Source organism: Diabrotica undecimpunctata, chromosome 4, assembly GCF_040954645.1.
Source record: "Diabrotica undecimpunctata isolate CICGRU chromosome 4, icDiaUnde3, whole genome shotgun sequence".
Classification (NCBI taxonomy): Eukaryota; Metazoa; Arthropoda; class Insecta; order Coleoptera; family Chrysomelidae; genus Diabrotica; species Diabrotica undecimpunctata.
Window position 1 is genome coordinate 77,338,458 of NC_092806.1, and position 16,033 is coordinate 77,354,490.

The window sequence follows — 16,033 nt, forward strand, 5'->3', positions numbered from 1 at the left end:
TAGACGAGCTACTCCAAGAACATGGGCATCAGGTTTTGAGATTGTCTCCATATCACTGTTAATATAATCCGATTGAGTTCGTCTGGGGCATTTCTAAACAATACTATGATCGTCATATTGGAGAACATGGACGTGGAGATGAAACAGCGAAAAAAGTTTGGGGCGATGCATTAGCTGAGGCAACACCTGCAGTGTGGGCGAGTTGTGTTAACCATACTGAAAAATTAATTCAGGATGACTGGGCAAAAATGGTCACATATGATGAAAATGAAAGTAGGATTATCATCGATTTGGCGGAAGATTCCAATGATGAAGACAGTTCCAGTGAAGGCGCTGACTGATTAGCTAATTAATCAAGGTCAGTACGTTGTAACAGTTCAGAATTTGCTACAGTGCTTAAAACTTAAAAAATCTGTATCATTATTTAATTAAAGTGGGTTAAATAATTAACACTTTTTTGGGTATATTTCAAAATCCTTTTAAAATGTACTTTTCGTTATATCTTGTCCTATTGTACTGCAAGCTAGAAAAATACTTCTTCGCAATTTATACGTATATTCCATTATCAGAAATTTAATGAAAAATAATTTATAATTTTCTTTTATAACTATTATTTCGTTTGACATGCTACATTTTGCTCCGCCACTGGAGGAGGTAAACGAATCGAGCTTAGACAAGGAAAGACAGATGAAACAACTTATTGCAAGTGTTTTTACACGCACACGCCAAGAACGATGAAAACGATTATATCTGTAATTGATTTACTTAAAAAATTCAATATCACAATCAATTACTTTGTTATAAGAGTGCTGAGAAAAGTAATAAAAGTAGTTAGTAATTTTTTTAAGTAATATTAGTAAAAAATATTTACTTTATTTTTTTGTTTAACGTCCTTTCTCCTAAAATATTTGTTTAGTATAGACGTATTATTTATTGTTGCAGCTGAACGACTCAACGAATATATTCGTCACTATGAGACCCTTGCCTATGACACAGAAGCTGTCCATAGAGCTCACACGCGAGCGAAACGTTCCATCGCCTCGGACAATTATGTCCATGTGGCATTCAAGGCTCATGGTCACGACTTTCGAGTACGGCTGAAAAGGGACCTTCACGTTTTTCAGGATAAACTTGAGGTGCAGGGTCCAACGGGAGAACCTTTGGACGTCGATACGTCGCACATTTATCAGGGATACATTTTAGGTAAGTTTTATTTGTGTTGTTCCTTGCTGTGGAATTCCATTATTAATGGAATTGTGTTTTCTTATAACTTTCATTGTAAAAGTGAGTCAACTCTATTGTTTACACTATGATCCTTTAGACAGCGTTAATTGTTTACGCAGGGAACTAAATCTACTAAAATATTTGTCTAAACGTCTAGAAGGCCTTCGATCAAGTTTGTAACGCAGGTTTGTTTAAAAAACTCCACCTTACTGCACTGCTTACCTCCTTCATTAGAATTATACAGTTCTATATCTCCAATCGTACAATCCGCGTCAAAATCGCCAACCAACTCTCAACGCCATTCACTTCATTCACACAAGTTGGAGTCCCTCAGGGCTCAATTCTAGCTCCAATTTTATATACAGTTTACAATAGCGACATCCCCCACCCCTTAAATAGATCAGAGTATATCCTGATATACGCTGACGATACTGCACTGCTTTCCTCAGGTACCTTCCAAGGGACTCTGAGACTCAAGTCTGCATTCGACAGAGCACAAAATTAATTAAACAAAATTGTTAGGTGGTGTAACAAAGAGAGATTTACATTTAACCCCTCCAAAACTCAAATAATCCTATTCAGATCTTCTCGCAGTCGAGGTGTGGACGTGAGTAACTAGATAGTTCTCCTTGGGGAAAGGCTCGAATTCAGATCCTCGGTGTGATATTTGGGAGTTCATTTTAGTGGAACTTTTAACTGGAACATCGATATCAAAAAAACAACAGCCAGGGTAAGAATACGAGTTAATCTCTTGGGAGCACTATCTGGCAAATTTGGAAATACCACTTCTACAACTCTTCTGCACACCTACAAAATCTTCATTAGGCCTATAATAGAATACAAAGTATGTGTCTATGCGTCACTAAACAATCTCAAAGTAACACCATTTTGGTAACAGAAAGAAAAATTCTGAGGAAATGCATGACGAAACCTTTAGATTTATCCGTCAGTATTAATCCACCCTCTTGCCAATATCCCTGCAATAGAGGGCAGAATACGTTCTCTAAACAAAGAATATGTACTGTGCACGATAGACATCTTCAACATCAAAGCTAAAGAGACCCTAAAAACTCCTTGCCATCACCTACGGCACATGCTCACCAAGCTCTCCAAGAAAAAATTTCATTCCCTCCAGTCAGGCTTCTACACTTGGCCGGTAACGAACTCCCCTCAGATATCTCAGATAAAATAAGCTACACACCTTCAATTTTTCCCGCTCCACTAGCAGTTTTCCTACTCTACACTTTGCAACTGACATTGTTCATTCACTCCAAGCTTCACAACAAAACAGAGGGAGCCGCCCTACCTTGAAGAGGCGAAATCCTAAACGAGGTCTTACAACGTCTCATTAAGAAACTTAAAATAGGATCATTTGACAAATAAATGGATGATATGATAACTTATTTTACAGCATTAAACAATTCTGATTATTCTAAACAAGAATCAAATTGAATAGCTTCGATAGAACTGAAATCAATACAAATAATTGATATAATATGACGTTAGTACTTAGTGTGTTCCTTTTTATTATAACTTTGAATTGGAAAAGTAGCTTTTCCAAAATTCATTTATTTTCAGAAAACGAACAATAACAACAGAAGTGTTACGGACAAACTTAATGTATAAATTATAAAAGCTAAAAGTTGTATTTATTAAAAAGTCCCTCCATATTATAACATATTATTACGTAGTATATCTGGTACTCTCGAATGTGCCGATTCTGTAGAATCCAGTGTCGTAATTCCTCCCTCACTGAGTCCGAAAAATAATGGAATTATTTTTAGGATGCTGGTTTACTGAATCTTCTTCAAAGCCTTCTTCTTGTAGTTCTATTCCATGCTCGTTCCGTTGTTTTAGTCTTCTTTGTTTAATAATGTAGGTACAGAATGATCAAGATTAGAATAACTGCTATCTTTGTTCCTCTAATGGTAATTGTTAGGCCATATTATTGTTTGCATAAAGATTTTCAAAGTCAATTTTAGTAATATAATGGCTCTGGAATTTTCGTAGATTCTCTGTAGATACATATTCTACTTACTGCGTATTATCTCGTGATTATCTAAACTTTCACTGCGTCATGACATTTAAGCAAAAAAAGCGACGTTTTCAATTTTAATATTGGGAAAAAACTACGCATACTAGATAAAAACGTTGAACAGACGACTATCTTGAAAATACTTGCTCTTTAAAATGAGATTTTCTAAATTAAAAAATGTTTATAAACAACAAAGTTATTGCAAATTAAATCCAGAAGTAAGCATGTTTTTCAATTGTTTATAATTATTAAAATAAACAATAAAAACATTTAAAACACATTTCATAATGTGAGTTTTTATTTAGTTACTACATTTGCGGAAGATTGGCACAATCGGTCAAGTAGTTTTTAAACAATTATTTGCTTTGTCAATACTTAGAATGTTTTTTTGGTCTGATTCTCTTTATAAGGTCTCAAATTTTCATGTTTTTTAAAAATTATAATAATTTTAATTGTTTACTTACAAATAATTGATGCAGAATAAAGTACCATTACCATTATATTGGCAATATCCCTAACTTATGCCGCGCAGTATATATATCACCATGATTTACACACAAAGATTCAGACTCTATAAAATTTATTTCATTATCGGTGTCTATTTGTGAAAGAAAATTGGCTACTTTGTTAAGGATTATTTTTTGATATTTAATTTGATAATCAATTCTTCGAGTTGTAACCTCCATCTCACTAGTCGTGAATTAGGTTTCTTTCAATGAGAACAACCATTGAAGTTGTTTATGATCTGTTAGAATTATAAATTCTCTTTCAAATAAGTACGATCTAAATGTATGCAACTCCATACTATAGCCAATAACTTTTTTTCGATAGTGGAATAGGTTATCTATGCTGAACTTAGGGTCTTTGACGCATATGAAATAGAATGTCCATCCTGTGATAATACTGCTCCAATGGCATATTGGGATCCGTCTGCCATTATTTCAAATTTTTTATTAAAATCTGGGTAGGCTAGAATTGGTTCTGATATTAACAAATTTTTGCAAGTATTAAAAAAATCGATAAATTCTTCTCACCGAGAATCGAAATGGATCCAAAATCTCTACAGATTTTGGATCCATTTCGATTTGGTAAAATCCGCTAGTCAAATCTAATCCGCTAAAATATTGTGTTCTTCCTAATTTATCCAAAATTTCTGTAATATGTGGAATTAGATCATCATCATAAGTGGCTCGACAATCCGTTGTGGATCTTGGCCTGCTCACAAAGAAGTCGCCACTCCTGTCGATTCCTGGCAACTTCCCTCCATCTTCTAACCCCTAGAATCTGTAGGTCTTCTTCCACATCATCAATCCATCTCATTCGTGGTCGTCCTCTGCTTCTTGTGCCCTCTGGTTGTGAAAATGTTAATCTCTTCGTGTATTCGTGATCTGACATCCTAGCAATGTGTCCAGCCCATCTAAGTCTCTGCACTTTAACAAACTTCACAATATCTGGATCGGTGTATAACTGATACAGTTCAAAGTTGTATCTTCGACGCCATAGCCCATTTTCATTTACGGCCCCAAAAATCTTTCTAAGAATTTTTCTCTCAAAAATACCAAGAAGTCTTTTATCATTTTGAGATAAGATCCACGTTTCAGCCCCATATATCAAAACTGGTCTTATTAAGGTCCTGTATATATTAAGCTTTAGTGCACGTTTTATATTTTTATTTTTTAAATGTCTCCGGAGGCCGTGAACAGTTCTGTTTGCTATTGCTATGCGTCTTTTTATTTCGTCGCTTGTCGTGTTTGTTGCGTTTACTAGCGATCCAAGATATGTAAATTCTTTGACTTGCTCAAAGGTATGGTTGTTAATTTGAATTATTTCTTGGATATTTCGAGGGTTTTTAGAAACCAACATATATTTGGTTTTTTCCTCGTTTACCACAAGTCCTAATTCACTTGCTGCGTCCGCAAGCCTTGTAAAACACTGCACCATGTCTCTCATACTTCTGCCCACTATAACTATATCGTCAGCGAATGCGAGAATTTGCGTCGATCTATTAAAAATAGTTCCATTCATTCTAATATTTAATTGTCTGATTGCCTTTTCCAAGGCAATATTAAAGAGCAGACACGCCAACGCGTCCCCCTGTCTTAGACCATTATTAATGTCAAAGAACGTAGAGTTTTCTCCTTCAATTCTAACGCATGAGCTTACGTTTTGCATTGTTAGGTGGGTCAACTTAACTAACTTAGGTGGGATCCCAAAGTCTATCATTGCATTATATAATGCAGTTCTTTTCACACTGTCATAGGCTGCTTTGAAGTCAACGAAGAGATGGTGTGTTTCTATGTTATATTCTAGTGACTTTTCTAGAATCTGCCTATGTGCTTGAATTTGATGTGTAGTTGACTTTCCAGCAGTAAATCCGCATTGGTATTGACCAACAATATCCTTTGTAAAATGTTTAAGTCTTTCAGATAATACATTGCCGAAGATCTTATACGCAGATGCTAACAGAGTAATGCCTCTATAGTTCTTACACTCCAGTTGATCCCCCTTTTTATGCAATGGACATATTATTCCCTTCAGCCACTCTTCTGGTACCCGTTCATTCTGCCATATAAGTACTATTAGTTTATGGATTGCTGCAAAAAGTTGATATTTTTTATACATTTCCGAACAGATGTCATCGATTCCTGGGGCTTTATTGTCTTTGAGTTTTAGGATCGCATCTGACACTTCTCTTCTTGTTGGGTCTTCACTGTGTAGTTGACGTTGTATATTTTGTTCATTTTCTATATTGTACTCTCCTTCAATATCGTTTATATTTAGATGTTCGCTGAAATGTTGTGCCCATCTGTTAAGAACTGAGTTTTTATCATGGTGGAATTAGATATCTGTCAGAAATTGTCTTCTCATTTAGCTTTCTCTGTCTATAACGAGACTGTATTTTTTCTTACCTGATACATCCTATTTCTTGTTCAATATCCATATGGGTGAATTCCAAGGTAAACATGATGATCTTATGATTCCTTCATGTAACATTTCTTGAATTTTGCCTTCTAACTTCTTAATCTAGAATGTATAGAAACTTTGTCTGTAGTTTTATGATGTGTCTGATATTGGAGGTAAATGTCAAAGGATCTCCTGATTTTAGAAATATAAGTACCTGAAAATTCTCTAAATTGTTTAATTATGTTTTCTCTTTCTTCTGAATTCATGTAGTCTGTTCTTATGAGGTTTCCTAAGTCTATTTTATTTCGCTTATTCCATTTCTCATTAGATTTTCTATTAAAATCTATTATTCTATTCGTTTTCAAATTGGTATACAACTATTGGTCTTGGTAAAGTTATTTTCAAAGGTTTGTCTACTACTGTAGGGGATTATTTGAATTTATTTCTATGTTGACTGTTTTCTTTCCGAGGCTTCTATCTGAAAATTTTGGTCATCTTGACCGTATTGTTGTATATGTTGAGTAGAATTTCTAAAATGGTTATCCACCTTCTTATCAACATTCTTATCTTTCTTATTCAAAAATTCACCTATCGTTCCACAATATTTTAAGAAGAAAAGGCACTTACTGTTATCTGAAACACCTGGTTCTCTTCTCCGAACTTTTGCTTTCTCGGGAACGCTACTACTCCTCGTTATGTACCACTGTAGGGTAGAAGTTCGATATGGATACCTACGCACTACGATGTTGAAACACCAAAAACCGAAAAAGTTCTGTTACTTTATGTGTAAATGTTCTTTTCCGATCCGCCTACTGACAGCGCCAATTATAACTTTAAATTCGAAAAAGTAGCTTATTAAAAATGCATTAATTTTCAAAATACGAACAATAACAACAGACGTGTCACGGATAAATTTACAATATAAATTATAAAAGCTAAAAGTTATAGTTATTAAAAAGTTCCCTATATATATATATATATATATATATATATATATATATATATATATATATATATATATATATATATATATATATTGTTATGATATGTAAAATCGAGAAAAATATTGGTTTGTTTAAAAATATTTCAAAGTTCAAAAACATTAAAATAATTCAGATAAGTAGGATAATATCCAACAAACATTTCGAAGAAGGAAAGTTATTAAATTCTTGGATTACCTGTACTAAACAAAATGTAAGCTTTGCATAAATTATTTCTTTGTTATACTTGAGTGACCCGCATAATTTTAAGTGAAATCCAAAGACAATTGAACGGGGTTTTCCAAAATACATTAATGCAGTGATTAGAGACAAATAGAAGAGATTTTAGAAAGAGGTTTTTGTTAGTTTTTAAGAATTATAGAAAATATTATTTGTAAATAAGTTTTAGGAAATTTTATAATTATAGGTAAAAATTTGTTTGTTATCGAAATGAAAAAATGGGGGAATTGTGACGAGTTTTGATTGGCGGAGATTGAAAAAGGTGGGATAAGTATGTAGGAAAAAGTTTAGCGAGATTGAGGAGAGAGAAAAAGATAATCAGTTGGTTTTTCAAGTCTGTAAGACGAACAGTGATTGTTCTCTGGTGGTTCCCAAGAAGTAGCAAGCAGTAGTGTTGAATGTTAGTGAGTTTTTGTGGAGTTAGTGTATCTGACAGAAGCTGAAGCAGCAAAATATTGTAAGTCATATTTTCCTACTTATATTCCAAGAGTCACTGTTCAGGCCAACGAGAGATTTAGTTTATCGTAAAGAGAAGATATTCCAAGAGTCATTTTTCACTCGGGCCAACGAGAGATTCAGTTTATCGAGAGGAGAAAGGCTATCATAATTTGAATGATTGTTGCTTTTGAAGGAGATCATTAAGGACGATATACTTGCAACAATCTGTTGAGCGGAGATAATACAGTCTACAAGGAACAAGGATTTGGACCACTCATCATCAGAGAGAGATATTTTTGTTTTCTGCAGTTTTTTCTTTTATTGATAACACAATTTTTACACGTAATTTAGAAAGGATATAAATATTTTAATTAGGAGAGTTAGAATAGTTTGGGATTTTGAGATTTCAATTAATATTGTTTGTACCATTAATTTTGATTGTTCACGTACGGAGAACAAAATTTTGAGAATCCTTATATGAGATTTGTTTATTGAAAACTTTTGAGTGTGAATTATTTCATTATTTTTATTTCAATATATAGTGTTAGATCATATGTGTTTTTTATTATTCCGGTATTCTCTGGACCTTACCTTTCACATGTAATAGCATAGATATTGAAGCACGAATTTAACCCTGAGATAAAAGAATTAAAAATTGTGATAGAGTCATAATCATATCATTTAAATAATTTTAATTAATCAAAAAAATTAATTAGCTAATTATTGCTTGGCGCACCAAGACTTTAAATATCACAATAATATATATATATATATATATATATATATATATATATATATATATATATATATATATATATATATATATATACACTCAAAAATGTTTTGCATAATGTAATATTTTCAAAATTATCCACCAAATCTGGTGAAATCTATTTTTTTTTAACAAAATACTTTATTATATAAATATATAAAATTGTATGTTTTGAAAAAAAACAATAAACAAAATTTAAAGGATTAACAATTTATTATTATTATTTGTACCTATGTATTATAAATATATTTTTTCAAATTTGTACAGATATAGGAACTAATACTTAATATGCCGTATTTCCACCTCTTGAATCAATGCAAGACTGAATGCGATGTCCCATGCTTCTTATAAGTGTATTAATGTAGTTCTGGTCCATGGTGCCCCATTCTTCAATCGCTGCTATTCTAAGGTCTTGTAGTGTCCTTGGGGGTGGCTGCCGGGACTGAATTTTTCTTTTGAGCATATCTCATCCGTGCTCATTGGGATTGAGGTCAGGTGAGCAAGTTGCCATTGTAATCTCACGATATCTTCTGTCTCTAAAAAATCTGCCACATGTCTCGTACGATGGGTAGGCGCATTGTCGTCCATAAAAATAAATTCAATACCAACAGCTCCTCGCCACAAGCATACAACAGGCCTAAGAATGATATCAATATAAATTTGTCCATTTATGTATGTTAAATAATAGGAATTAAAGGAGTTTTATTATTTAGCATGATGCCGCCCCAAAACATGGAGCCACCTTGATATGGGACTCTTTGGACAGCTTGGTTAAGTCTATCCTGTCGATTTGGGTTCCTCCAAATCCTAATTCGACGATTATCCGACAAAAGGCTAATTTTGCTTTCATCATAAAATAACACGTTTCCCCATCTGTTGTCATTGTTGTCATGCCATTGTAAATGTTTATTGGCCCATTACAGTCGAGTCCTTTTGTGCTCTAACGTAAGCTTTGGTACAAACAATGGTCTTCTTGTAAATAAATTCGCCGAATGTAACCTATTTCTAATAGTCTGATCGCAAATTACAATATTATGAGCTTGCTGGAGCTCTCTTCTAATAGCTTGGGCAGTCATAAAGGGGTTTCTCCGGGCAGTTAACGTTAAAAAGCGTTCTTGGACATTGGTAGTAATTCTGGGTCTTCCGCTTTTTGGACGATCCCTAACAGAATTCGTCTCTCGATATTTTTTCACAATCCGAGACACATCACTCTGATTAACTCTAACCCGGACAGCAACGTCGACTTGTGTGTGGCCTTCCTCAACAAAGTAAAGATTCTAGATTCTTAAACTCAGATATCACTTGTCTATTCATATATATTTTTCACTACAAAGTGAATAAAACGCAGACCAATTTTTACAAATACCGGTTTTCGAAAACTGATGAACGCAATATGAATACTGTGAATTTTTGGCGACGATTAAGAAACAAAAAACAAACAATAAAATACATTATTTTAGTAGACAAAAAAAATCAGTGCAAAAAATTTCAAATGAGAAACGTTCAGTGGCGTTACAGATAATATGCAAAACATTTTTGAGTGTATATATCGTGGGCATACTGCAAAAACTGACCAAGTCAAATATGATGCTTTCGAGATAATTGATGTTGAATATTTTGTAATTTTATTTGAGTTTATTTCTAAATCAATTTAAAAGGATATGTATTTTTTCTTTCCAGCTATTAAATGGTTGAAGTTAGTGATTCTAAGTATCTCTAAAGATTGTATTAATCTTTTTGTTTTTCGCAAAAAAAATTGACTTGGTCACTTTTTGATGTAGAAATTTTCTCATATTGACATCATGGCCACAAAATGATAATTATTGATCAATAATAAAACACAAAGAAAATACCTATGTCTAATTTTATTTATTTACAGTGTAAGGCTGAAGTTTCAAATAAAAACATTTACTTTATTTTTTAAATTGGAAAATGATAACAAAAATGTAAAAGTTTCTATACTAGAATTAATCTGACTCCGAATCGGACAAGTAGAACTAATCCAAATCCGAATCGGACAATACTGATGGCTCTGGAGCAACATCTTTTTTTCCACTCTCTGATGGTATTGACTGATACCAAGCATGGAATTCAGAGGGAATTGTTCCTGTCTTACATAATTTTAGAAGATCCTGCTTTTTAAGTTTAGAAATAGGAATTTCTTTAGAGTATAATAGTTGAATTTCTTTTATAGGATTTATAACTCGTTTAGTACGTCCAACTACATTGAACATAAGAAATTCTGGATCACTATAGTTGTACTTAAATAGTATATATTGCGGTTTATCTGCTTCATATCGCATACATTTAATTTTTAGCCAATTAACACGATTTCCGTTTTCATCAATGGTTCTATTTTTAAGAGTATTAGCAGCTAGGGTCTTTATGTCAAGAAAATCATTATACCTTAATTCCTGTACGTTATATGGATCACTTCTTTTGTTTCGGCCTCTTTTGGAGCGTGCCAGTCTAAAAATGTTTAACCAATCATGCATAGTGTACACTGGAACATTCTTTTTAGCATTTTCTATGGCGCTGTGCATGGAATCTACTTCCATATAAGAATGCCCAGATTCCAAAAAATTATGCTGTACAATATTTAAATTGCTGTTTTGTACGATAAATAGAAATAATGCTGCAATAAACTGATTTCTGTTTTGACCGCTACAGGTATCAGAGAACAAACTTATTTCGATAATATTTTGTGGCAAAGATTTTATAAACTTAAGCAGGCATGTACCTATTTCTGAACTGCCCCTTTGACCATTAATTTCAGTCCATGCGTAGCAGTGGGCTTTTTGACTAGCTGCTTCGTAAATTGTGAGATTGTACGCGCACAGCTTTCTACTGTAATACATTGGTGAGACATCTGAAGAAGGTATTTGCAGAACGCTTTGTAAATCAAACGTGACACTTAAAAAACTATTATCAGTCATTGTCTCTCTCTTTGTCTGATTTTTTTGCTAAATTTGCTTCGTCTCGTCTTTTAATGTGATTCTGATATTTTTCTTCTAAATCTGCAGCTTTTGTCTTCAAGTAGTTCGTGCATGTTAGGCACTGATCCTTTTTAGGCTTAAAAAAGGACAAATTAAAGTTGGTACCAAAAATGCGACGGTAAGTTATTTGAGATGCGTATTCCTTTCCAATCTTCCACATATAGTTCGTACATTTTTGCGATAGATAAATTAGAATCTAAATATTCTAGTTTAGTTGATGATCTACAGTAGTGAGATGCCATGGTTGGAAAACTTTGTACATGCGCTTTGATTGACGCTATAATATCAGGTTTGGTTTTATTAGCCGGTTCCTTTTTGCCACGTTTGTCGTTAGCTACAAATATTCCTATATCATTTGCTCCAGAAAATGCCTTATCCACTGGCCCGTGGCTTATACACAAAGTGCGTAGAAAGAAATTCTTGCAAACTCGAATTTTTTTACCCTGGTTTAGGAAATGATAGTACCTACTTGCAGTTTTGAGAGCACCTGTTCCAGAACGAACTCTTCTACAAGTAGGTTCTTTGCTCGCAACACAACAGAGAATATAATCTTTTTGACGATTATAGTCTAATCTCCAAAATTCCGAGCATAACTGGTTTCTGAAATCATCATTAAAACTAAGAGAGCATTTGAATTTACAAGAGTTGCAATTAATCAATTTTGGTTTTTTTGCTGCAATGACTGTTCCTTTTGATTTGTAAGGCAAACTTGACATTCTATTTTTCTTTTTAATATTTCTTTTCCATCGGGAAGGGTTAGCTCTTCTCCAACGACATTCTTGTTTTGATAAGGGTACATCACTATCAGTTGATTCAACATTTGATAAACCATCATCATCACTCGGAATATAGTTATCACTACTGCCCGTAGAAAAATCTGAACTACTATCAACGACCATTTTCTCAAACGTAGGTGACACAGGTATATTACTCACCTCAATAGAGCTATTATGTTCTTCACAATGTTTGGTATTCTCTTTTTCATTATCAGACGTGGTAGTTGAACATCCTTGCATTAGAGTAGTATTGAATGAACCTAATTAAAATATTAGTTTAGGATAAAAAGATCAGTTTTAAAATGTATATTTACCTTCCGTAGTGCTGGTTCCAGCTGACAAAATAGGAATGTGTTGTGATGTTGATTTAGAAGACCATAGTTCTGAAACCGTTACTTATTATTAGTCACCCTAATTTGATCTCATTATTATGTTTTATATTTTAAAACAGCAAAATGATCAACAACAAAAATCTACATAGAATATTAACTTTGTATCAGCGGCATTTACTGTTGATGGTTAGGAAGTGGGGCGATAAATATTATTTTTTAAGGAAAACGTTTATCTGCTAAGAGCTAAGTAATAGATACTTTTATAATTTGTTGTCCTCATCACAACCTCAAAATTATTTTCAATAAATATTACGAAATTACAACACTCACCTGCGTTATTTTCATGTGAAGTACTAGCTTCGCCTTCATCTAAACACATTTGTACTAAAAACTTTCCCCTGGACGTCATAATGAAAGATAAACTTAATATTTCCTTTTCCAACACGTGATAATTCAACTGATAAACATACAACGTGTAGGTAAAACTAAAACATCAAAAAGTGAGCAAGTCGTAATAGCCAATTGTCGCAGTTCAATGTTGATATGAAATGTGAATCACATTTCATGCAAAAGTGACCAAGTCAACATGATCATTTCTTCCAGTCTATTGATACGCATACCGAGACATAGACATTTGGATGTTATGTGTGTTGCGGCATCGTGCCTTTATATTTTGACTTGGGCACTTTTCCAGGTATTCGGTTACGTCTTTCGAGTGACTTGGATTGATAAAACGAAAAATCGATAAAAATTGACTTATAATATATATTTATATATATATATATATATATATATATATATATATATATATATATATCGCGAATATCGCAATAATTATAATTCTAAGGACACATTTACCTTTGTCAATGCTATTAGGGGAACTAAAAGATTATGTTTTGATTTCTTTGGATGTGGTTTCTTTATTTACAAACATTCCACTAAATATGGCCACGGACAATATAGAATCAAATTGGAACCTTATAAAATTATAAAAGACTACACATTATCTAAAGTTAATTTTTTACTAATTCTCAGGTTCATTTTTAATAACACTTATTTCAGTTTCAATGAAAAATTTAACTCCCAAATTTTTGGAACACCTATGGGTTCCCCGATTAGTCCCATCCTTGCTACTATTGTAACTGATCATCTCTTAGACAATGTGATCACACAATTACCATTTATACGAGGCGTGTTTTTTAAGTAAGTACCGTTTTGGAATTAAAAAAAGACGTGCAAATATATGGCAATAATTTTATTTTTACATGAAAGCCTGTACCTTAATCTACTTTTCTACATAATTTCCGTGAATATTGAGGCACTTGTCATAACGTGGCACCAGTTTTTGAATACCCTCCTGATAAAATTCTGCCGCCTGATTTGTTAACCACTGCATCACAAATGTTTTGACTTTGTTATCGTCTTGAAGACGCTGACCGCCCAGGTGTTTCTTCAAGTGCTGGAACAAATGGTAGTCGCTGGGCGCCAGATCAGGGCTGTATGGAGGATGATCTAGAGTTTCTCATTTAAATGATTTGATGAGATCTTTGGTCTGATTAGCCACATGTGGACGGGCATTGTCATGCAGCAAAACGATACCCTTACTCTACTTGCCACGTCTTTTGTTCTGGATTGCACGACGCAGATTTTTCAATGTCTCACAATAAGACGCTGCATTGATTGTCTCATTACGAGGCAGAAACTCCACTAGCAATACTCCTTTTCTGTCCCAAAAAACTGTGCACATGATTTTCCGGGCAGAAATTGTTTGCTTAAACTTCACTCTTTTGGGTGATGATGAATGTAGCCATTCCATGGATTGTTGTTTCGATTCTGGTGTGACGTAGGCCACCCACGTTTCGTCACCAATGCACCAAGGAAAGTCAATGCACTGCCTAAACGTTGGGTTTTGTGCAAATCCGTCAACATTTTTGGAACCCAACGTGAACACAATTTCCGGTAATTCAAGTTCTCGGTAACAATGCGATACAAAACACTACGTGAATACTGAGGAAAGCAGTCGGACAATGATGAAATTGTAAAGCGTCTGTTTTCTCTCAACTTTTCGTCCACTGTCTGTACCAAATTTTCATTAACGACCGAAGGACGCCCACTCCGTTCTTCATCATGCACATTTGTGCGGCCATCTTTAAATGCTCTCACCCATTTCCTTACCATTCCATCACTCATAGTGTTTTGTCTAAACTTCAACCATCAGTGCGTAGACAAGAGATGTAGGTAACCAGCGCTCATGCGCGGAACGCCGACCGTAGCGCTGCGGCGGCGGAATCGCAAAACGGTACTTACTTAAACATGCCTCGTATATAAATATGTCGATGACATCATATGTGCAGTTTCATCTCATCACATCAATACCACATTAAACATTTTTAATTCATTTAATGAACATCTTCAGTTCACAATTGAAACCGAGACAGATCTTAGTATACCATTTTTAGACACAAAGGTAATAAGAACAAATAACAATATTCTGACATTGGATTGGTACTAAAAGCCAACAGCATCGGGCAGGTATATGAATTACTTTTCAAACCACACCACTCGTCAAAAATATAATACAGTATTGGGCATGAAAAACAGGGTAATGTCCATTGTTGATGATAATTTGTTACAAAAAAATCTGGACATATTCAACATTTTTCGAAACAACGGCTATCCTAAACATATTTTAAAAAACTCGTTTACAGCAGTAATTTCTATGATGGTCCTGTCCTGACTCTAACAATGAGTCAATCAAATATAAAAAACTCCCCTTTACTAACGGTCTAACTCAGTCTGTCATATCCATATTTAAAGATGTTTCCAATATTAATATATTCCTAAATACAATACCATAAATAGCAAACAACTTTTTTCTAAAATTAAAGACCCAGTACCAACCTTATATAGGAGTAATGTGGTATATGAAATACCATGTCTAGGATGTGAAAAAAGCTACATTGGGCATACATCGCAGTGGCTAAAACAACGCATCACACAGCATAAAAGTGGTTGCTGCTTGGGAAAAAATACGTGTGCAGTAGTCGAGCACTATAAAAACACCAGTCATCTGTTAGACTACAACAATGCTTGTATTTTGGCACAGACTGAAAATTACAAAAGTAGGTTATTTTTGGAGATGTACCACATTAACAAAAATAAACAAACTTTAAATTATAAAACAGACACGGGGCAATTAAGCAACATATATTGCAATATATTGAACAAAATTTAAAACTACACTCACCTTAATGATTACTCGTACTAACTAGCCTTAATGATTAATTAAAGAAATAATATTCCTCTAATGTTTTCTTACATTGTTATTTTTTGCAT

General features: G+C 33.7%; 2 protein-coding genes across 5 annotated transcripts in view; one reads left to right on the forward strand and one right to left on the reverse strand.

Annotated features, from left to right (window-relative positions):
• kuz (zinc-dependent metalloprotease kuz) overlaps positions 1 to 16,033 on the forward strand; it is a 250,389-nt gene that overhangs the window by 110,465 nt on the left and 123,891 nt on the right. For all 4 annotated transcript variants that reach the window (XM_072529798.1, XM_072529799.1, XM_072529801.1 and 1 more), the window contains exon 2: positions 943 to 1,203. In XM_072529798.1, the coding sequence (XP_072385899.1) occupies positions 943 to 1,203 (261 nt within the window). The remainder of the gene's footprint in view (positions 1 to 942; positions 1,204 to 16,033) is intronic.
• LOC140438014 (uncharacterized) lies at positions 11,682 to 13,407 on the reverse strand. Its single transcript, XM_072527733.1, has 3 exons — positions 13,028 to 13,407; positions 12,680 to 12,748; positions 11,682 to 12,625 (listed from the first exon to the last, which is right to left on the reverse strand). Exons 1-3 carry the CDS (start codon positions 13,104 to 13,106, stop codon positions 11,682 to 11,684), a joined length of 1,092 nt encoding a protein of 363 aa, XP_072383834.1. The 5' UTR covers positions 13,107 to 13,407.